This window comes from Salmo salar, chromosome ssa02 (genome assembly GCF_905237065.1).
Source record: "Salmo salar chromosome ssa02, Ssal_v3.1, whole genome shotgun sequence".
Taxonomy (NCBI): Eukaryota; Metazoa; Chordata; class Actinopteri; order Salmoniformes; family Salmonidae; genus Salmo; species Salmo salar.
Window position 1 is genome coordinate 1,160,994 of NC_059443.1, and position 25,152 is coordinate 1,186,145.

Here is a 25,152-nt window from a genome sequence, read left to right on the forward strand (position 1 = left end):
GTTAAATACTGTACTTCAACCAGTTTTACTGTTAGGTCTTACTGTTAAATACTGTACTTCAACCAGTTTTACTGTTAGGTCTTACTGTTAAATACTGTACTTCAACCAGTTTTACTGTTAGGTCTTACTGTTAAATACTGTACTTCAACCAGTTTTACTGTTAGGTCTTACTGTTAAATACTGTACTTCAACCAGTTTTACTGTTAGGTCTTACTGTTAAATACTGTACTTCAACCAGTTTTACTGTTAGGTCTTACTGTTAAATACTGTACTGCAACCAGTTTTACTGTTAGGTCTTACTGCAACCAGTTTTACTTTTAGGGCTTACTTAGATCTGTAACCCAGTGCCGCCAACACTAACATAGATACTTTTGTCTTAAACTTTCTCTACATTAGATTATATGGACGGTATACCCGATACAAATCTTACTTACTGTTAGTTTTACGGTTAACCTCTCTAGGGTAGGTGGCACCAAATCGTCCCACCTACGTAACAGCCAGTGTAATCCCGTGGCGCGTTATTCAAAAACCTCAAAAATGCAAAAACTTCAATTTTTCAAACATATTACTATTTTACACCATTTTAAAGACAAGACTCTCGTTAATCTAACCACACTGTCTGATTTCAAAAAGGCTTTACAACGAAAGCAAAACATTAGATTATGTCAGCAGAGTACCCAGCCAGAAATAATCAGACACCCATTTTTCAAGCTAGCATATAATGTCACATAAACCCAAACCACAGCTAAATGCAGCACTAACCTTTGATGATCTTCATCAGATGACACACCTAGGACATTATGTTATACAATACATGCATGTTTTGTTCAATCAAGTTCATATTTACATCAAAAACCAGCTTTTTACATTAGCATGTGACTAGCATGTGACTAGCATTCCCACCGAACACTGCCGGTGAATTTACTAAATTACTCACGATAAACGTTCACAAAAAGCATAACAATTATTTTAAGAATTATAGATACAGAACTCCTCTATGCACTCGATATGTCCGATTTTAAAATAGCTTTTCGGTGAAAGCACATTTTGCAATATTCTCAGTAGATAGCCCGGCATCACAGGGCTAGCTATTTAGACAACCAGCAAATGTAGCACTCACCAAAGTCAGATTTACTATAAGAAAAATGTTATTACCTTTGCTGTCTTCGTCAGAATGCACTCCCAGGACTTCTACTTCAATAACAAATGTTGGTTTGGTTCAAAATAATCCATAGTTATATCCAAACAGCGGCGTTTTGTTCGATGCGTTCAAGACACTATCCGAAAGGGTAAATAAGGGTGACGAGCATGGCGCAATTCGTGACAAAAAATGTCTAAATATTCCATTACCGTACTTCGAAGCCTGTCAACCGCTGTTTAAAATCAATTTTTATGCCGTTTTTCTCATAAAAAAGCGATAATATTCCGACTGGGAATCTGCGTTTAGGTAAACAGACGAAAGAAAATAAAGCATTCGGTCGACTCGGGCACGCGCCTAAGCCCATAGTACTCTGATCGGCCACTTGCCAAAAGCGATAATGTGTTTCAGCCAGAGGCTGCCTCGATATCGTTCAGCTTTTTCCCGGGCTCTGAGAGCCTATGGGAGCCGTAGGAAGTGTCACGTTAGAGCAAAGATCCTCAGTCTTCAATAAAAAAGAGCCATGATGAAACACAACTTCTCAGACAGGCCACTTCCTACATGGAATCTTCTCAGGTTTTGGCCTGCCATTTGAGTTCTGTTATACTCACAGACACCATTCAAACAGTTTTCGAAACTTTAGGGTGTTTTCTATCCAAAGCCAATAATTATATGCATATTCTAGTTACTTGGCAGGAGTAGTAACCAGATTAAATCGGGTACGTTTTTTATCCGGCCGTGTCAATACTGCCCCCTAGCCCTAACAGGTTAAAATCCTCCTTCACATTTATAGTAAGTTTAGAATTTAACCCCAAACTAATGAACAAAGATTACTGACCTTATCTTGCAGCTGAGAATTCAATGAAGGTTGGATCTCGTCACCGTTTCTGTCGCATACCAGTTTGCCACCGGTCTGTAAAGAACCCTCAGCAAGGGGCCAGGTCTTTAGTCTACGGATATTTCATCCGCCCGTGCACGGTTTCGCTGTCTCCCTGGACCGACAGAAGCAGATTTTGAGATCCGGCTCGAAGGACCAAGCTGTCACACATGATTATCAGCTACGGTGTTGTGATGTCAGAATCATACGCCTGGCTCCTCTTCTGTTCTGCTTAGATGAACATTCAACGTTACTCTGCAAGGGAGGAAACCCTCGCTGCTTTCATGAACGCTGAAGCAGATACATTTATTACAGAAGAGAAGCAATAGATTTGCATATCTGGCAACAAAGTCCAAAACTAAATGGTTTGCATTTTAAATTGGCTCCTGTGTACTATATAGTGCCCTACCCGAGCCCTGTTTGAAGGTAATGCACTATATAGGGAATAGGGTTCCATAGGGCCCTGGTCTAAAGTAGTGCACTATATAGGGAATAGGGTTCCATAGGGCTCTGGTCTAAAGTAGTGCACTATAGAGGGAATAGGGTTCCATAGGGCTCTGGTCTAAAGTAGTGCACTATATAAGGAATAAGGTGCCCTAGGGCTCTGGTCTAAAGTGGTGCACTGTATAGGGAATAGGGTGCCATTTGAGACGTACACAATATCGTGTTCACATTAAGTACTGCAGTGGCGCCAGGAAGGCAGCGAGCGACGAGCCACGAGGAGCACCACGGACAGACAAGGCAAACGGGACACGGTTGCTAAGGAACAGATCCCTGCAATAAAAGAGCACAGGATAGCCATTCACACACACACACACACACACACACACACACACACACACACACACACACACACACACACACACACACACACACACACACGAGTGATAACATGGATACTTTTTAGACAAGGAACTAAGGAGGTTGTTGGCTTGGGATCATACTGGCTGTACAATCACTGCATCATCTGTCTACTCTCAGTGTGTGGATCATCTGTCTACCCTCAGTGTGTGGATCATCTGTCTACCCCTCAGTGTGTGGATCATCTGTCTACCCCTCAGTGTGTGGATCATCTGTCTACCCCTCAGTGTGTGGATCATCTGTCCACCCTCAGTGTGTGGATCATCTGTCCACCCTCAGTGTGTGGATCATCTGTCTACCCTCAGTGTGTGGATCATCTGTCCACCCTCAGTGTGTGGATCATCTGTCCACCCTCAGTGTGTGGATCATCTGTCTACCCTCAGTGTGTGGATCATCTGTCTACCCTCAGTGTGTGGATCATCTGTCTACCCTCAGTGTGTGGATCATCTGTCTACCCTCAGTGTGTGGATCATCTGTCTACCCTCAGTGTGTGGATCATCTGTCTACCCTCAGTGTGTGGATCATCTGTCTACCCTCAGTGTGTGGATCATCTGTCTACCCTCAGTGTGTGGATCATCTGTCTACCCTCAGTGTGTGGATCATCTGTCTACCCTCAGTGTGTGGATCCTGTTAATCTACCATTACTGGTGTTAATATCAATGAAGATAGCTACTGTAGGTGACACCAAGCAAGATTTGGTGCTGGGCTCCGAGATTACACTCCTACATCTCTCTCTCTCTCTCTCTCTCTCTCTCTCTCTCTCTCTCTCGCCAAGTGGCCTCAGACAGAGTTCTTATTAACATGCCACCCTCTCACACACCCAAGCAGTCTTAGTAGTAACATGTCATGCTATCTGTTCCATTATTAAGCCGTGGTGTGCTGGATAGATCCCTAAACGTATTGCTCTGATGGTGATCACAGGAAGGAGAGAGAGAGAGTGTCAGGGAACAGAGGAAGGTAATGGAGAGAGAGAGAGTGTCAGGGAACAGAGGAAGGTAATGGAGAGAGAGAGAGCGTCAGGGAACAGAGGAAGGTAATGGAGAGAGAGAGCGAGTGTCAGGGAACAGAGGAAGGCAATGGAGAGAGAGAGAGTGTGTCAGAAAGCACCTGCAGGCAATAATCCTGACTGACAGGCCAGGCAGCCCAGTTCAAACCTTAACCAAGCACACCTAGACAGACAGCTCTGGCGTTGAGTCGTCAAGTCCCCTGCAGCCCAGCTCAGACAGCTCTGGCGTTGAGTCGTCAAGTCCCCTGCAGCCCAGCTCAGACAGCCTGGTGTTGAGGAGTCAAGTCCCCTGCAGCTCAACTCAGACAGCCTGGTGTTGTGGAGTCAAGTCCCCTGCAGCCCAGCTTAGACAGCCTGGTGTTGAGGAGTCAAGTCCCCTGCAGCCCAGCTCAGACAGCCTGGTGTTGAGTCGTCAAGTCCCCTGCAGCCCAGCTCAGACAGCCTGGTGTTGAGGAGTCAAGTCCCCTGCAGCCCAGCTCAGACAGCCTGGTGTTGAGGAGTCAAGTCCCCTGCAGCTCAACTCAGACAGCCTGGTGTTGAGGAGTCAAGTCCCCTGCAGCCCAGCTCAGACAGCCTGGTGTTGAGTCGTCAAGTCCCCTGCAGCCCAACTCAGACAGCCTGGTGTTGAGGAGTCAAGTCCCCTGCAGCCCAGCTCAGACAGACTGGTGTTTAGGAGTCAAGTCCCCTGCAGCCCAGCTCAGACAGCCAGTCCATCCCTCATCTATCCCAGCTGTACCTAGCATGACTCAACAGACAGCCAGTCCATCCCTCACCTATCCCAGCTGTACCTAGCATGACTCAACAGACAGCCAGTCCATCCCTCACCTATCCCAGCTGTTCCTAGCTCTGCCCTGTTCAGTTCAGACAGCCAGTCTTGTCAGGCAGCAAACAGCCTGGTGGTGAGGAGTGAGGAGGGTCCAATCTCTCTTCAGACAGAGAGGCTGCAGTTCACCCAGCCTGGTATTGAGAAGTCACACCCCATGGCTCCATCTCTCCATACTACAGACTGTGTGTCTGCTGGGGCCAGGGTTCCACACCTCTCCATACTACAGACTGTGTGTCTGCTGGGGCCAGGGTTCCACATCTCTCCATACTACAGACTGTGTGTCTGCTGGGGCCAGGGTTCCACATCTCTCCATACTACAGACTGTGTGTCGTCTGGGGCCAGGGTTCCACATCTCTCCATACTACAGACTGTGTGTCGGCTGGGGCCAGGGTTCCACATCTCTCCATACTACAGACTGTGTGTCGGCTGGGGCCAGGGTTCCACACCTCTCCATACTACAGACTGTGTGTCTGCTGGGGCCAGGGTTCCACACCTCTCCATACTACAGACTGTGTGTCGGCTGGGGCCAGGGTTCCACATCTCTCCATACTACAGACTGTGTGTCGGCTGGGGCCAGGGTTCCACATCTCTCCATACTACAGACTGTGTGTTGTCTGGGGCCAGGGTTCCACATCTCTCCATACTACAGACTGTGTGTCTGCTGGGGCCAGGGTTCCACACCTCTCTGCTAGCTGCAGACTGACAGTGTTGCAGTCAACCTGACAGCGTGGAGTCACGCCCCAGGCCTTTACATCTCTTGCCTGTAGACGGGGCACCTGATGGAGGCCTGAGTGAGACTGCTGCTGTCAGTAACACTTCCACCAGTGACCTCTGACCTGTGTGTAACTCAGTGAGAGTGATTCCACCAGTAACCTCTGACCTGTGTGTAACTCAGTGAGAGTGATTCCACCAGTGACCTCTGACCTGTGTGTAACTCAGTGAGAGTGATTCTACCAGTAACCTCTGACCTGTGTGTAACTCAGTGAGAGTGATTCCACCAGTGACCTCTGACCTGTGTGTAACTCAGTGAGAGTGATTCCACCAGTAACCTCTGACCTGTGTGTAACTCAGTGAGAGTGATTCCACCAGTAACCTCTGACCTGTGTGTAACTCAGTGAGAGTGATTCCACCAGTGACCTCTGACCTGTGTGTAACTCAGTGAGAGTGATTCCACCAGTAACCTCTGACCTGTGTGTAACTCAGTGAGAGTGATTCCACCAGTAACCTCTGACCTGTGTGTAACTCAGTGAGAGTGATTCTACCAGTAACCTCTGACCTGTGTGTAACTCAGTGAGAGTGATTCCACCAGTAACCTCTGACCTGTGTGTAACTCAGTGAGAGTGATTCCACCAGTAACCTCTGACCTGTGTGTAACTCAGTGAGAGTGATTCTACCAGTAACCTCTGACCTGTGTGTAACTCAGTGAGAGTGATTCTACCAGTAACCTCTGACCTGTGTGTAGTAGTCAGTGAGAGTGATTCTACCAGTAACCTCTGACCTGTGTGTAGTAGTCAGTGTAAAGCCAGAGGGGCTGTGTTTATAGTGCTATTCTACATCAAGAATAGAATAGAACAGATATTCTACATCAAGAATAGAATAGAACAGATATTCTACATAAAGAATAGAATAGAACAGATATTCTACATCAAGAATAGAATAGAACAGATATTCTACATCAAGAATAGAATAGAACAGATATTCTACATCAAGAATAGAATAGAACAGATATTCTACATCAAGAATAGAATAGAATAGATATTCTACATCAAGAATAGAATAAACAGATATTCTACATCAAGAATAGAATAGAACAGATATTCTACATCAAGAATAGAATAAACAGATATTCTACATCAAGAATAGAATAGAACAGATATTCTACATCAAGAATAGAATAGAACAGATATTCTACATCAAGAATAGAATAGAATAGATATTCTACATCAAGAATAGAATAAACAGATATTCTACATCAAGAATAGAATAGAACAGATATTCTACATCAAGAATAGAATAAACAGATATTCTACATCAAGAATAGAATAGAACAGATATTCTACATCAAGAATAGAATAGAACAGATATTCTACATCAAGAATAGAATAGAATAGATATTCTACATCAAGAATAGAATAAACAGATATTCTACATCAAGAATAGAATAGAACAGACATTCTACATCAAGAATAGAATAGATATTCTACATCAAGAATAGAATAGAATAGATATTCTACATCAAGAATAGAATAGAACAGATATTCTACATCAAGAATAGAATAGAACAGATATTCTACATCAAGAATAGAATAAACAGATATTCTACATCAAGAATAGAACAGATATTCTACATCAAGAATAGAATAAACATATATTCTACATCAAGAATAGAATAGAACAGATATTCTACATCAAGAATAGAATAAACAGATATTCTACATCAAGAATAGAACAGATATTCTACATCAAGAATAGAATAGAACAGATATTCTACATCAAGAATAGAATAAACAGATATTCTACATCAAGAATAGAACAGATATTCTACATCAAGAATAGAATAGAACAGATATTCTACATCAAGAATAGAATAAACAGATGTTCTACATCAATAATAGAATAGAACAGATATTCTACATCAAGAATAGAACAGATATTCTACATCAAGAATAGAATAGAACAGATATTCTACATCAAGAATAGAGTCAATGTAATGTTTGTACTATTCCACTGTTCTATTCCTATAGTTACCACTGTAGAAATAGAATGAGAATCCTTGTTAATCATTGTAATTCTACCAGGGGCCTGTGTGCATGACTTAGTCAGAGAGCCAGAGAGGCTTCTACAGAGGATCTGCAATAGTGCTATTCTCTCCCTCCCATCTGCACTTCTTACCATTTATTTTATTTCTGGGTAAATTAATCAAATAAAAGAGACCTGGAAAGATTAGATTATTAATCTGATACTCTGTATTAATGGGACAACTACTAAAGTTAATCTGGAAACAGGACTGTTAAGCATAGTTCAGCATTACATTCTGACATAATGTGTTGTGTATCACACCTGGGTTCAAATAGTATTCCAAATCGTTCAAATACTTTAGAGCATTTGCCTGGAGTGCCAAGTGGGCGGGGTTTGCCCTTTTTTTGTGAGACTTTTTCTTTTGGTTCTATTGCATCAGACAAGCTCAATCAAGCACAGATACAGTTATCCGCAATGATTTTCAAATAGTCTTTCAACCCAGGTCTGTTGTGTATGCAGATGACTTCACAGAGACCATCTCCCTCGATGCCAATCAGAGGCAAGCATCAAGAACATCTTAATAGTGGAATACAGTTATTCATCACAGCTTTTTATTTATCTGGCCGCTCAGGAGCAAAAAAGGCTAGAAGAAGAAGTGAGGTAATTCTGATCAGTTGGAGAGGGGAAAAACAATCCCGTGTTCTATATCAGACCATCCTTTTTGTTTGATTGCCTTTAGACTGTGAGGCTCAGACAGGGTGGTTTTGTTGTTTGTTGATTTGGGACACAGCCTTGATACAGACATGATTCAGGGCAGCTGTCATCCTGCCCGAGACAGCCAGGCAAGCTGAGATATGCTGCTTATTGATACTGGCTGATGGAGATATGCCAGGTTTGTAGCAAGGCTGTAGCTGGGCTGTGAGTGACACATTCAAAGCTGAAGCCAGCAGGAATTCTGAGTCTAGAGATCCTCAGGTTTTTCTTTGGCATGTTCAGCTAAGATGCACTAATACCAGCTAGCTAGGCTGCTTGGGGGTTTAGGAAAGTTTTACAGTTGTACTTTATTTTTAATTCAGTGCCTGTCTGCCTGCCTGTTGGAAGTTCTGGGGGTAATTGTGGATGCTGTGTGGTGAATACTGTATATCGTTGTTATTGTAATAATCTGGGTGATTCGTTGAATCCGACTGCGGCATCTCATTCTGCAACCAGCTGGATATTCATATTTAAGGACGTAATTTAGATGAAGTGTGTGAAATGATACCTTATTTCCCTATGTAGTCCACTCCTTTTGACAAGGGAAGCATAGGACTCTGGCTAAAAAGCAGTGCGCTATGTAGGGAAAAGGAGGTCATTTGGAACACACAGAGAGATAAAGAGTCTTTCTGAAGGACTCGAGAGCAATACAAAGAAACTCCCTTTTGTTGGAGTGTTTATTTACTCATTACAGTCAAGCAGACATAAAACAGTATTAATTTATTTTTTTTTATTACGTTTTCGGAGTAGAGTTGGTGTCTGAAATGATTGACACTTTTGATAAAGACTGTATGAAATAAATCATTGAAATACAGAGCAATATGTGAATTCTACATTTTTTTAAATTATAGAATTATATTATTTTATGCTAATACAATTGCTCAGAGAAAGGGATTTTGTAAAACAAAACAAGACTTTTTTTTTTCTCATAAAGTTAGGGGTCAAAATTGTTGACAGCCCCCGAAAGGTTCTGTACTCAGTAGCTACACGCTACATGCATAAAGAAATGTTAGAGATGTATTATGAGGAACAAAGAACCCAACCAGCCGTTCAGTACAGGGTTTAGTTAGTTTAGTGTTCAGTGTTCCATAAAGGTCATGCATCGCCACGGGAACTAGAGGAGCTGCGGGTGCTTCAGCACCGCCTGAAACATTTATAACCCAAAGAATCATTTTTTTATTTTATGAAAAAAAAAATGGTGTTCACTAAAGTAGTGCACTGGGCCTTTACTAGTCCTGTATTAACAGACCTTTACTAGTCCTGTATTAACAGACCTTTACTAGTCCTGTATTAACAGACCTTTACAAGTCCTGTATTAGTGGACCTTTACTAGTCCTGTAATAACAGACCTTTACTAGTCCTGTATTAACAGACCTTTACTAGTCCTGTATTAACAGACCTTTACTAGTCCTGTATTAACAGACCTTTACTAGTCCTGTAGTAACAGACCTTTACTAGTCCTGTATTAACAGACCTTTACTAGTCCTGTATTAACAGACCTTTACTAGTCCTGTATTAACAGACCTTTACTAGTCCTGTATTAACAGACCTTTACTAGTCCTGTATTAACAGGCCTTTACTAGTCCTGTATTAACAGACCTTTACTAGTCCTGTATTAACAGACCTTTACTAGTCCTGTATTAACAGACCTTTACTAGTCCTGTATTAACAAACCTTTACTAGTCCTGTATTAACAGGCCTTTACTAGTCCTGTATTAACAGACCTTTACTAGTCCTGTATTAACAGACCTTTACTAGTCCTGTATTAACAGACCTTTACTAGTCCTGTATTAGTGTACCTTTACTAGTCCTGTATTAACATACCTTCACTAGTCCTGTATTAATGGACCTTTACTAGTCCTGTATTAGTGGACCTTTACTAGTCCTGTATTAACAGACCTTTACTAGTCCTGTATTAACAGACCTTTACTAGTCCTGTATTAACAGACCTTTACTAGTCCTGTATTAACAGACCTTTACTCGTCCTGTATTAGTGTACCTTTACTAGTCCTGTATTAACATACATTCACTAGTCCTGTATTAATGGACCTTTACTAGTCCTTTATTAGTGGACCTTTACTAGTCCTGTATTAACAGACCTTTACTAGTCCTGTATTAACAGACCTTTACTAGTCCTGTATTAACAGACCTTTACTAGTCCTGTATTAGTGGACCTTTACTAGTCCTGTATTAACAGACCTTTACTAGTCCTGTATTAACAGACCTTTACTAGTCCTGTATTAGTGGACCTTTACTAGTCCTGTATTAGTGGACCTTTACTAGTCCTGTATTAACAGACCTTTACTAGTCCTGTATTAACAGACCTTTACTCGTCCTGTATTAGTGTACCTTTACTAGTCCTGTATTAACATGCCTTTACTAGTCCTGTATAAACAGACCTTTACTAGTCCTGTATTAACAGACCTTTACTAGTCCTGTATTAACAGACCTTTAATATGTCCTGTATTAACAGGCCTTTACTAGTCCTGTATTAACAGACCTTTACTAGTCCTGTATTAACAGACCTTTACTAGTCCTGTATTAACAGACCTTTACTAGTCCTGTATTAGTGGACCTTTACTAGTCCTGTATTAACAGACCTTTACTAGTCCTGTATTAACAGACCTTTACTCGTCCTGTATTAGTGTACCTTTACTAGTCCTGTATTAACATACCTTCACTAGTCCTGTATTAATGGACCTTTACTAGTCCTGTATTAGTGGACCTTTACTAGTCCTGTATTAACAGACCTTTACTAGTCCTGTATTAACAGACCTTTACTAGTCCTGTATTAATAGAACTTTACTAGTCCTGCATTAACAGACCTTTACTAGTCCTGTATTAACAGGCCTTTACTAGTCCTGTGTTAACAGACCTTTACTAGTCCTGTATTAACAGACCTTTACTAGTCCTGTATTAACAGACCTTTACTAGTCCTGTATTAACAGACCTTTACTAGTCCTGTATTAACGGACCTTTACTAGTCCTGTATTAGTGGGCCTTTACTAGTCCTGTATTAACGGACCTTTACTAGTCCTGTATTAACAGACCTTTACTAGTCCTGTATTAGTGGGCCTTTACTAGTCCTGTATTAACAGACCTTTACTAGTCCTGTATTAACAGACCTTTACTAGTCCTGTATTAACAGACCTTTACTAGTCCTGTATTAACAGACCTTTACTAGTCCTGTATTAGTGGACCATTACTAGTCCTGTATTAACAGACCTTTACTAGTCCTGTATTAACAGACCTTTACTAGTCCTGTATTAACAGACCTTTACTAGTCCTGTATTAACAGACCTTTACTAGTCCTGTATTAACAGACCTTTACTAGTCCTGTATTAACAGACCTTTACTAGTCCTGTATTAGAAGACCTTTACTAGTCCTGTGTTAACAGGCCTTTACTAGTCCTGTATTAACAGGCCTTTACTAGTCCTGTATTAACAGGCCTTTACTAGTCCTGTATTAACAGCCCTTTACTAGTCCTGTATTAACAGACCTTTACTAGTCCTGTATTAGTGAACCTTTACCAGTCCTGTATTAACAGACCTTTACTAGTCCTGTATTAACAGGTCTTTACTAGTCCTGTATTAACGGACCTTTACTAGTCCTGTATTAACAGACCTTTACTAGTCCTGTATTAGTGGGCCTTTACTAGTCCTGTATTAACAGACCTTTACTAGTCCTGTATTAACAGACCTTTACTAGTCCTGTATTAACAGACCTTTACTAGTCCTGTATTAACAGACCTTTACTAGTCCTGTATTAGTGGACCATTACTAGTCCTGTATTAACAGACCTTTACTAGTCCTGTATTAACAGACCTTTACTAGTCCTGTATTAACAGACCTTTACTAGTCCTGTATTAACAGACCTTTACTAGTCCTGTATTAACAGACCTTTACTAGTCCTGTATTAACAGACCTTTACTAGTCCTGTATTAGAAGACCTTTACTAGTCCTGTGTTAACAGGCCTTTACTAGTCCTGTATTAACAGGCCTTTACTAGTCCTGTATTAACAGGCCTTTACTAGTCCTGTATTAACAGCCCTTTACTAGTCCTGTATTAACAGACCTTTACTAGTCCTGTATTAGTGAACCTTTACCAGTCCTGTATTAACAGACCTTTACTAGTCCTGTATTAACAGGTCTTTACTAGTCCTGTATTAACAGGTCTTTACTAGTCCTGTATTAGTGGACCTTTACTAGTCCTGTATTAACAGACCTTTACTAGTCCTGTATTAACAGACCTTTACTAGTCCTGTATTAACAGACCTCTACTAGTCCTGTATTAGTGTACCTTTACTAGTCCTGTATTAACATACCTTCACTAGTCCTCTATTAATGGACCTTTACTAGTCCTGTATTAGTGGACCTTTACTAGTCCTGTATTAACAGACCTTTACTAGTCCTGTATTAACAGGCCTTTACTAGTCCTGTATTAACAGACCTTTACTAGTCCTGTATTAACAGACCTTTACTAGTCCTGTATTAACAGACCTTTACTAGTCCTGTATTAACAGACCTTTACTAGTCCTGTATTAACAGACCTTTACTAGTCCTGTATTAGTGGGCCTTTACTAGTCCTGTATTAACAGACCTTTACTAGTCCTGTATTAACAGGCCTTTACTAGTCCTGTATTAACAGACCTTTACTAGTCCTGTATTAACAGACCTTTACTAGTCCTGTATTAACAGACCTTTACTAGTCCTGTATTAACAGACCTTTACTAGTCCTGTATTAACAGACCTTTACTAGTCCTGTATTAACAGACCTTTACTAGTCCTTTATTAACAGACCTTTATTAGTCCTGTATTAACAGACCTTTACTCGTCCTGTATTAGTGTACCTTTACTAGTCCTGTATTAACATACCTTCACTAGTCCTGTATTAATGGACCTTTACTAGTCCTGTATTAGTGGACCTTTACTAGTCCTGTATTAACAGACCTTTACTAGTCCTGTATTAACAGACCTTTACTAGTCCTGTATTAACAGGCCTTTACTAGTCCTGTATTAACAGACCTTTACTAGTCCTGTATTAACAGACCTTTACTAGTCCTGTATTAACAGACCTTTACTAGTCCTGTATTAGTGTACCTTTACTAGTCCTGTATTAACATACCTTCACTAGTCCTGTATTAATGGACCTTTACTAGTCCTGTATTAGTGGACCTTTACTAGTCCTGTATTAACAGACCTTTACTAGTCCTGTATTAACAGACCTTTACTAGTCCTGTATTAACATACCTTTACTAGTCCTGTATTAACAGACCTTTACTAGTCCTGTATTAACAGACCTTTACTCGTCCTGTATTAGTGGACCTTTACTAGTCCTGTATTAACAGACCTTTACTAGTCCTGTATTAACAGACCTTTACTAGTCCTGTATTAACAGACCTTTATTAGTCCTGTATTAGTGGGCCTTTACTAATCCTGTATTAACAGACCTTTACTAGTCCTGTATTAACAGACCTTTACTAGTCCTGTATTAGCGGACCTTTACTAGTCCTGTATTAGCAGACCTTTACTAGTCCTGTATTAACAGACCTTTACTAGTCCTGTATTAGTGGACCTTTACTAGTCCTGTATTAGTGGACCTTTACTAGTCCTGTATTAGCAGACCTTTACTAGTCCTGTATTAGCAGACCTTTACTAGTCCTGTATTAGTGGACCTTTACTAGTCCTGTATTAACAGACCTTTACTAGTCCTGTATTAGTGGGCCTTTACTAGTCCTGTATTAACAGACCTTTACTAGTCCTGTATTAACAGGCCTTTACTAGTCCTGTATTAACAGGCCTTTACTAGTCCTGTATTAACAGACCTCTACTAGTCCTGTATTAACAGACCTTTACTAGTCCTGTATTAACAGACCTTTACTAGTCCTGTATTAACAGACCTTTACTAGTCCTGTATTAACAGACCTTTACTAGTCCTGTATTAACAGACCTTTACTAGTCCTGTATTAACAGACCTTTACTAGTCCTGTATTAACAGACCTTTACTAGTCCTGTATTAACAGACCTTTACTAGTCCTGTATTAACAGGCCTTTACTAGTCCTGTATTAACAGACCTTTACTAGTCCTGTATTAGCAGACCTTTACTAGTCCTGTATTAACAGACCTTTACTAGTCCTGTATTAACAGACCTTTACTAGTCCTGTATTAGTGGGCCTTTACTAGTCCTGTATTAACAGACCTTTACTAGTCCTGTATTAACAGGCCTTTACTAGTCCTGTATTAACAGGCCTTTACTAGTCCTGTATTAACAGGCCTCTACTAGTCCTGTATTAACAGACCTTTACTAGTCCTGTATTAACAGACCTTTACTAGTCCTGTATTAACAGACCTTTACTAGTCCTTTATTAACAGACCTTTACTAGTCCTGTATTAACAGGCCTTTACTAGTCCTGTATTAACAGACCTTTACTAGTCCTGTATTAACAGACCTTTACTAGTCCTGTATTAACAGACCTTTACTAGTCCTGTATTAACAGACCTTTACTAGTCCTGTATTAACAGACCTTTACTAGTCCTGTATTAACAGACCTTTACTAGTCCTGTATTAACAGACCTTTACTAGTCCTGTATTAACAGACCTTTACTAGTCCTGTATTAACAGGCCTTTACTAGTCCTGTATTAACAGACCTTTACTAGTCCTGTATTAACAGACCTTTACTAGTCCTGTATTAACAGACCTTTACTAGTCCTGTATTAACAGACCTTTACTAGTCCTGTATTAGTGTACCTTTACTAGTCCTGTATTAACATACCTTCACTAGTCCTGTATTAATGGACCTTTACTAGTCCTGTATTAGTGGACCTTTACTAGTCCTGTATTAACAGACCTTTACTAGTCCTGTATTAACAGACCTTTACTAGTCCTGTATTAACAGACCTTTACTAGTCCTGTATTAACATACCTTTACTAGTCCTGTATTAACAGACCTTTACTCGTCCTGTATTAGTGTACCTTTACTAGTCCTGTATTAACATATCTTTACTAGTCCTGTATTAATGGACCTTTACTATTCCTGTATTAGTGGACCTTTACTAGTCCTGTATTAACAGACCTTTACTAGTCCTGTATTAGTGGACCTTTACTAGTCCTGTATTAGCAGACCTTTACTAGTCCTGTATTAACAGGCCTTTACTAGTCCTGTATTAACAGGCCTTTACTAGTCCTGTATTAACAGACCTTTACTAGTCCTGTATTAACAGACCTTTACTAGTCCTGTATTAACAGACCTTTACTAGTCCTGTATTAACAGACCTTTACTAGTCCTGTATTAACAGACCTTTACTAGTCCTTTATTAACAGACCTTTACTAGTCCTGTATTAACAGGCCTTTACTAGTCCTGTATTAACAGACCTTTATTAGTCCTGTATTAACAGACCTTTACTAGTCCTGTATTAACAGACCTTTACTAGTCCTGTATTAACAGACCTTTACTAGTCCTGTATTAACAGACCTTTACTAGTCCTGTATTAACAGACCTTTACTAGTCCTGTATTAACAGACCTTTACTAGTCCTGTATTAACAGACCTTTACTAGTCCTGTATTAACGAACCTTTACTAGTCCTGTATTAGTGGACCTTTACTAGTCCTGTATTAACGGACCTTTACTAGTCCTGTATTAACAGACCTTTACTCGTCCTGTATTAGTGTACCTTTACTAGTCCTGTATTAACATACCTTCACTAGTCCTGTATTAATGGACCTTTACTAGTCCTGTATTAGTGGACCTTTACTAGTCCTGTATTAACAGACCTTTACTAGTCCTGTATTAACAGACCTTTACTAGTCCTGTATTAACAGACCTTTACTAGTCCTGTATTAACATACCTTTACTAGTCCTGTATTAACAGACCTTTACTAGTCCTGTATTAACAGACCTTTACTCGTCCTGTATTAACAGACCTTTACTCGTCCTGTATTAGTGTACCTTTACTAGTCCTGTATTAACATACCTTCACTAGTCCTGTATTAATGGACCTTTACTAGTCCTGTATTAGCGGACCTTTACTAGTCCTGTATTAACAGACCTTTACTAGTCCTGTATTAACAGACCTTTACTCGTCCTGTATTAACAGACCTTTACTAGTCCTGTATTAACAGACCTTTACTAGTCCTGTATTAACAGGCCTTTACTAGTCCTGTATTAACAGACCTTTACTAGTCCTGTATTAACAGACCTTTACTAGTCCTGTATTAACAGACCTTTACTAGTCCTGTATTAACGGACCTTTACTAGTCCTGTATTAGTGGGCCTTTTTACTAGTCCTGTATTAACGGACCTTTACTAGTCCTGTATTAACAGACCTTTACTAGTCCTGTATTAGTGGGCCTTTACTAGTCCTGTATTAGCGGGCCTTTACTAGTCCTGTATTAACAGACCTTTACTAGTCCTGTATTAACAGACCTTTACTAGTCCTGTATTAACAGACCTTTACTAGTCCTGTATTAACAGACCTTTACTAGTCCTGTATTAACAAACCTTTACTAGTCCTGTATTAACAGACCTTTACTAGTCCTGTATTAACAGACCTTTACTAGTCCTGTATTAGTGGACCTTTACTAGTCCTGTATTATCAGGCCTTTACTAGTCCTGTATTAATAGGCCTTTACTAGTCCTGCATTAACAGGCCTTTACTAGTCCTGTATTAACAGAGCTTTACTAGTCCTGTATTAACAGACCTTTACTAGTCCTGTATTAGTGAACCTTTACTAGTCCTGTATTAACAGATCTTTACTAGTCCTGTATTAACAGGTCTTTACTAGTCCTGTATTAGTGGACCTTTACTAGACCGGTATTAACAGACCTTTACTAGTCCTGTATTAACAGACCTTTACTAGTCCTGTATTAGTGGACCTTTACTAGTCCTGTATTAACAGATCTTTACTAGTCCTGTATTAACAGACCTTTACTAGTCCTGTATTAACAGACCTTTACTAGTCCTGTATTAACAGACCTTTACTAGTCCTGTATTAACAGACCTTTACTAGTCCTGTATTAACAGACCTTTACTAGTCCTGTATTAACAGACCTTTACTAGTCCTGTATTAACAGACCTTTACTAGTCCTGTATTAACAGACCTTTACTAGTCCTGTATTAACAGACCTTTACTAGTCCTGTATTAACAGACCTTTACTCATCCTGTATTAGTATACCTTTACTAGTCCTGTATTAACTTACCTTCACTAGTCCTGTATTAATGGACCTTTACTAGTCCTGTATTAGTGGACCTTTACTAGTCCTGTATTAACAGACCTTTACTAGTCCTGTATTAACAGACCTTTACTAGTCCTGTATTAACAGACCTTTACTAGTCCTTTATTAACAGACCTTTACTAGTCCTGTATTAACAGAACTTTACTAGTCCTGTATTAACAGACCTTTACTAGTCCTGTATTAGTGAACCTTTACTAGTCCTGTATTAACAGGTCTTTACTAGTCCTGTATTAGTGGACCTTTACTAGTCCTGTATTAACAGACCTTTACTAGTCCTGTATTAACAGACCTTTACTAGTCCTGTATTAGTGGACTTTTACTAGTCCTGTATTAACAGACCTTTACTAGTCCTGTATTAACAGACCTTTACTAGTCCTGTATTAACAGACCTTTACTAGTCCTGTATTAACAGACCTTTACTAGTCCTGTATTAACAGACCTTTACTAGTCCTGTATTAACAGACCTTTACTAGTCCTGTATTAACAGACCTTTACTAGTCCTGTATTAACAGACCTTTACTAGTCTTGTATTAACAGACCTTTACTAGTCCTGTATTAGTGGACCTTTACTAGTCCTGTATTAACAGACCTTTACTAGTCCTGTATTAACAGACCTTTACTCGTCCTGTATTAGTGTACCTTTACTAGTCCTGTATTAACATACCTTCACTAGTCCTGTATTAATGGACCTTTACTAGTCCTGTATTAGTGGACCTTTACTAGTCCTGTATTAACAGACCTTTACTTGTCCTGTATTTACAGACCTTTACTAGTCCTGTATTAACAGACCTTTACTAGTCCTGTATTAACAGACCTTTACTAGTCCTGTATTAACAGACCTTTACTAGTCCTGTATTAACAGGCCTTTACTAGTCCTGTATTAACAGACCTTTACTAGTCCTGTATTAACATACCTTTACTAGTCCTGTATTAACAGACCTTTACTAGTCCTGTATTAACGGACCTTTACTAGTCCTGTATTAGTGGACCTTTACTAGTCCTGTATTAACGGACCTTTACTAGTCCTGTATTAACAGACCTTTACTAGTCCTGTATTAGTGGGCCTTTACTAGTCCTGTATTAACGGACCTTTACTAGTCCTGTATTAACAGACTTTTACTAGTCCTGTATTAACAGACCTTTACTAGTCCTGTATTAACAGACCTTTACTAGTCCTGTATTAACAGACCTTTACTAGTCCTGTATTAACAGACCTTTACTAGTCCTGTATTAACAGACCTTTACTAGTCCTGTATTAACAGACCTTTACTAGTCCTGTATTAACAGACCTTTACTAGTCCTGTATTAACAGACCTTTACTAGTCCTGTATTAACAGACCTTTACTAGTCCTGTATTAGTGGACCTTTACTAGTCCTGTATTAACAGACCTTTACTAGTCCTGTATTAACAGACCTTTACTCGTCCTGTATTAGTGTACCTTTACTAGTCCTGTATTAACATACCTTCACTAGTCCTGTATTAATGGACCTTTACTAGTCCTGTATTAGTGGACCTTTACTAGTCCTGTATTAACAGACCTTTACTAGTCCTGTATTTACAGACCTTTACTAGTCCTGTATTAACAGACCTTTACTAGTCCTGTATTAACAGACCTTTACTAGTCCTGTATTAACAGACCTTTACTAGTCCTGTATTAACAGGCCTTTACTAGTCCTGTATTAACAGACCTTTACTAGTCCTGTATTAACAGACCTTTACTAGTCCTGTATTAACGGACCTTTACTAGTCCTGTATTAACGGACCTTTACTAGTCCTGTATTAGTGGACCTTTACTAGTCCTGTATTAACGGACCTTTACTAGTCCTGTATTAACAGACCTTTACTAGTCCTGTATTAGTGGGCCTTTACTAGTCCTGTATTAACGGACCTTTACTAGTCCTGTATTAACAGACTTTTACTAGTCCTGTATTAACAGACCTTTACTAGTCCTGTATTAACAGACCTTTACTAGTCCTGTATTAACAGACCTTTACTAGTCCTGTATTAACATACCTTTACTAGTCCTGTATTAACAGACCTTTACTAGTCCTGTATTAACAGACCTTTACTAGTCCTGTATTAACAAACCTTTACTAGTCCTGTATTAACAGACCTTTACTAGTCCTGTATTAGTGGACCTTTACTAGTCCTGTATTAACAGGCCTTTACTAGTCCTGTATTAACAGGCCTTTACTAGTCCTCTATTAACAGGCCTTTACTAGTCCTGTATTAACAGACCTTTACTAGTCCTGTATTAACAGACCTTTACTAGTCCTGTATTAACAGGTCTTTACTAGTCCTGTATTAGTGGACCTTTACTAGTCCTGTATTAACAGACCTTTTCTAGTCCTGTATTAACAGACCTTTACTAGTCCTGTATTAACAGACCTTTACTAGTCCTGTATTAGTGAACCTTTACTAGTCCTGTATTAGCAGTCCTTTACTAGTCCTGTATTAACAGGTCTTTACTAGTCCTGTATTAGTGGACCTTTACTAGTCCTGTATTATCGGACCTTTACTAGTCCTGTATTAACAGACCTTTACTAGTCCTGTATTAACAGACCTTTACTAGTCCTGTATTAACAGACCTTTACTAGTCCTGTATTAACAGACCTTTACTAGTCCTGTATTAACAGACCTTTACTAGTCCTGTATTAACAGACCTTTACTAGTCCTGTATTAGTGGACCTTTACTAGTCCTGTATTTGTGGAAAGATATAGATATCAGTAATGCTTTCTTCTTCTCCATAGGGCTCTGGTCTAAAGTAGTGCACACCATATGGAATAGGGTGCCATAGTGCTCTGGTCTAAAGTAGTGCACACCATATGGAATAGGGTGCCATAGAGCTCTGGTCTAAAGTAGTGCACACCATATGGAATAGGGTGACATAGGGCTCTGGTCAAAAGTGGTGCACTATATAGGGAATGTGGTGCCGTTTGGGATCAAGCCGTTCTCTCACAACAGTAATTTCTAGTCAGATATATGCTCTCACACACACAATATAATCTACAGAGATCTGCTGTGTCCTATAGTTAGACACAAGGACCACTGAACTAGCGTCATTCTATAGGGTCACAATATAATCTACAGAGATCTGCTGTGTCCTATAGTTAGATACAAGGACCACTGAACTAGCGTCATTCTATAGGGTCACAATATAATCTACAGAGATCTGCTGTGTCCTATAGTTAGATACAAGGACCACTGAACTAGCGTCATTCTATAGGGTCACAATATAATCTACAGAGATCTGCTGTGTCCTATAGTTAGACACAAGGACCACTGAACTAGCGTCATTCTATAGGGTCACAATATAATCTACAGAGATCTGCTGTGTCCTATAGTTAGATACAAGGACCACTGAACTAGCGTCATTCTATAGGGTCACAATATAATCTACAGAGATCTGCTGTGTCCTATAGTTAGATACAAGGACCACTGAACTACCGTCATAAAAGGAGACAGACGTGTTGATTAATGTTTTCCTCTGAAACTGACAGTCTTCTCTAATTGCGTTGTGTATCCATCCAGGCCTTAACTTTGCCTGTCTGTCTCTCCTTCCGCCCCGTCTGCCCACCCGTCTGTCTACCTGTCTCCTCAATGATTGATTTACCCCTCAAAAAAACAATGATTAGCGCATTCTCTGAAATGCGTTGGTTTTAACAATAAAATTTTGTAAAAAATTTCAAAACAAACTTTTCTATTCTCCTATCAAGAGTTGCCAAATGGATCTTTCCATCCTCTCTCTCCTCAGTGGTGACCTGCCCTGCGCCTCCTCCCATCCACAACGGGCTCCTGGAGGGATCCGTGTTTGAGTGGGGTACCAGCGTGAGCTACAGCTGCCTGCCCGGGTACCAGCTCTCCTTCCCGGCTATCCTCACCTGTGTGGGCCTGGGCTCCTGGAGAGGAGATCTGCCTCAGTGTCTGCGTGAGTCAACACAACAAACACCTTCATGTTTTAGAAATACAGGTTTCCAACTCTGTACAAATAGTTTTTTAGAGATACAGGTTTCCAACTCTGTACAAATAGTTTTTTACAGATACAGGTTTCCAACTCTGTACAAATACTTTTTAGAGATACAGGTTTCCAACTCTTTACGAAGATGTTTAGAGATACAGGTTTCCAACTCTGTACAAATAGTTTTTTAGAGATACAGGTTTCCAACTCTGTACAAAGATGTTTAGAGATACAGATTTCCAACTCTGTACAAATAGTTTTAGAGATACAGGTTTCCAACTCTGTACAAAGATGTTTAGAGATACAGATTTCCAACTCTGTACAAAGATGTTTAGAGATACAGATTTCCAACTCTGTACAAAGATGTTTAGAGATACAGATTTCCAACTCTGTACAAATAGTTTTAGAGATACAGGTTTCCAACTCTGTACAAAGATGTTTAGAGATACAGATTTCCAACTCTGTACAAAGATGTTTAGAGATACAGATTTCCAACTCTGTACAAAAAGTTTTAGAGATACAGGTTTTCAACACGTAGATAATAATAATTTATTGTGTGTCCCTTTCTTGCATCTCAACAAACAACAGCACAGCATCACCAATAGGTGCATAAATACACATCAATCACAAACTATAGCATACAACACATGGATACGGTTCCTAATTCAGTTAGTAATTTATACTGGTGGGAATCAATGATTTCTGGGCTCTGGCGGTTTTGTTAAGATGGACTCTGTATCGGCGGCCTGATGCTAGGAGCTGGTACTCCTGGGTGGGATAGTTCGGTGGCAACTGCCATGGCATAATGTTTCAGAGATGTTCAACTCTGTACAAACATGTAGATTGTCATGGCATAATGTTTCAGAGATGTTCAACTCTGTACAAACATGTAGATTGCCATGGTATAATGTTTCAGAGATGTTCAACTCTGTACAAACATGTAGATTGCCATGGCATAATGTTTCAGAGATGTTGAACTCTGTACAAACATGTAGATTGCCATGGTATAATGCTTCTGAGATGTCCAACTCTGTACAAACATGTAGATTGCCATGGTATAATGTTTCAGAGATGTTCAACTCTCTACAAACACATATTGTTTCTGAGATGTACAAAGAGGTAGATTGCATATTGTACTGTTTAAAAATAGCATGTTGTCTTCTATATTGTGATGAATAATAAGTAGGCTTGCTACAGTGCACAGCTGAGAGATTGGAGATTTTTAACAATAGGACAAAGTGCTGAGCATGTAAATCCTGAAAAGTGATAATGTATGCATATTGTGCAGTAAATGCTTCCTCAATTATCCCCAGTAGATTGGTTCTACTAAGTCAAGTACAGTACAGAGTCAATACAGAGCTGGGTCCTTTCACTGCTAAATATAGAGATTAACACCACAGCAGTACAGTACAGTATAGGGTAATAACACTAGATTAACACCACAGCAGTACAGTACAGTATAGGGTAATATCACTAGATTAACACCACAGCAGTACAGTACAGTATAGGATAATAACACTAGATTAACACCACAGCAGTACAGTATAGGGTAATAACACTAGATTAACACCACAGCAGTACAGTACAGTATAGGATAATATCACTAGATTAACACCACAGCAGTACAGTACAGTATAGGGTAATAACACTAGATTAACACCACAGCAGTACAGTATAGGGTAATAACACTAGATTAACACCACAGCAGTACAGTATAGGGTAATAACACTAGATTAACACCACAGCAGTACAGTATAGGATAATATCACTAGATTAACACCACAGCAGTACAGTATAGGGTAATATCACTAGATTAACACCACAGCAGTACAGTATAGGGTAATATCACTAGATTAACACCACAGCAGTACAGTATAGGGTAATATCACTAGATTAACACCACAGCAGTACAGTATAGGGTAATATCACTAGATTAACACCACAGCAGTACAGTATAGGGTAATAACACTAGATTAACACCACAGCAGTACAGTACAGTATAGGGTAATAACACTAGATTAACACCACAGCAGTACAGTATAGGATAATATCACTAGATTATCACCACAGCAGTACAGTATAGGGTAATATCACTAGATTAACACCACAGCAGTACAGTATAGGGTAATAACACTAGATTAACACCACAGCAGTACAGTATAGGGTAATAACACTAGATTAACACCACAGCAGTACAGTATAGGGTAATAACACTAGATTAACACCACAGCAGTACAGTATAGGGTAATATCACTAGATTAACACCACAGCAGTACAGTACAATAGGGTAATATCACTAGATTAACACCACAGCAGTACAGTATAGGGTAATATCACTAGATTAACACCACAGCAGTACAGTATAGGGTAATATCACTAGATTAACACCACAGCAGTACAGTATAGGGTAATAACACTAGATTAACACCACAGCAGTACAGTATAGGATAATATCACTAGATTAACACCACAGCAGTACAGTATAGGGTAATATCACTAGATTAACACCACAGCAGTACAGTATAGGGTAATAACACTAGATTAACACCACAGCAGTACAGTACAGGGATAATATCACTAGATTAACACCACAGCAGTACAGTAAGTTAGGGTAATAACACTAGATTAACACCACAGCAGTACAGTATAGGGTAATAACACTAGATTAACACCACAGCAGTACAGTATAGGGTAATATCACTAGATTAACACCACAGCAGTACAGTATAGGGTAATATCACTAGATTAACACCACAGCAGTACAGTATAGGGTAATAACACTAGATTAACACCACAGCAGTACAGTATAGGGTAATAACACCACTAGATCCCTCATTCTCCCATCTGCACTTATAATATTGCTAAAGATAGAGGTACGTCTTCTCTACCAGGCAACATCATCATCAACAACAACATCAACATCATCAACAACAACATCTCTGCAGTTGTCTTGTCCAGCAGGGTTAGAGAGAGTAGCGTCATCTCAAATGGCACTGACAGGGCTCTGGTCAAATGTAGTGCACTATATAGGGAATAGGGTCCCATTTGGGACTCGGACTAGCGTCTCTCTGCATGTATACTGATAACTGGGAAGAATAGAAAATTCATCAAGGAAAGAAGTTAGGAGACTCCGAGCCTGAGTCCACAGGCGGGTTTAACACCGTACAGCTAGTTCTGCCCCCAGCCGTCCATCCCATCTACCTTATATTTCCATAAAACAGAAGGTTATCACTGAGGCTGCCGCTCAGAGCCGTGACAAATGGCTGTGTCACCTTTTTTGGTCCTTAACATTCTAGAATGCCAGTGGAATGTTGAGAGTCATAGTCGGAATATTGAGAATGGAATGTTGAGAGTCATTGTCGGAATGTTGAGAATGGAATGTTGAGAGTCATTGTCGGAATGTTGAGAATGGAATGTTGAGAGTCATTGTCGGAATGTTGAGAATGGAATGTTGAGAGTCATTGTCGGAATGTTGAGAATGGAATGTTGAGAGTCATTGTCGGAATGTTGAGAATGGAATTTTGAGAGTCATTGTCGGAATGTTGAGAATGGAATGTTGAGAGTCATTGTCGGAATGTTGAGAATGGAATGTTGAGAGTCATTGTCGGAATGTTGAGAATGGAATGTTGGAATGTTTGACAGGAGACAATTCCATCAGAACCCTTGCAGTGTATTCAGTCCTTAGCATCTTTATCTGTTGGCATGTCACTAACACCTAAGAGGGAATGAATTCACAGTTCATATGTCTGGATCA

At 39.8% G+C, this 25,152-nt stretch overlaps 1 protein-coding gene across 1 annotated transcript in view; it reads left to right on the top strand.

Annotated features, from left to right (window-relative positions):
* Positions 1-25,152, top strand: part of LOC106592657 (CUB and sushi domain-containing protein 3) — a 500,234-nt gene that overhangs the window by 434,683 nt on the left and 40,399 nt on the right. Inside the window, 1 exon segment of the mRNA XM_045696358.1 lies at positions 21,195-21,368. Coding sequence (XP_045552314.1) covers positions 21,195-21,368 — 174 coding nt within the window.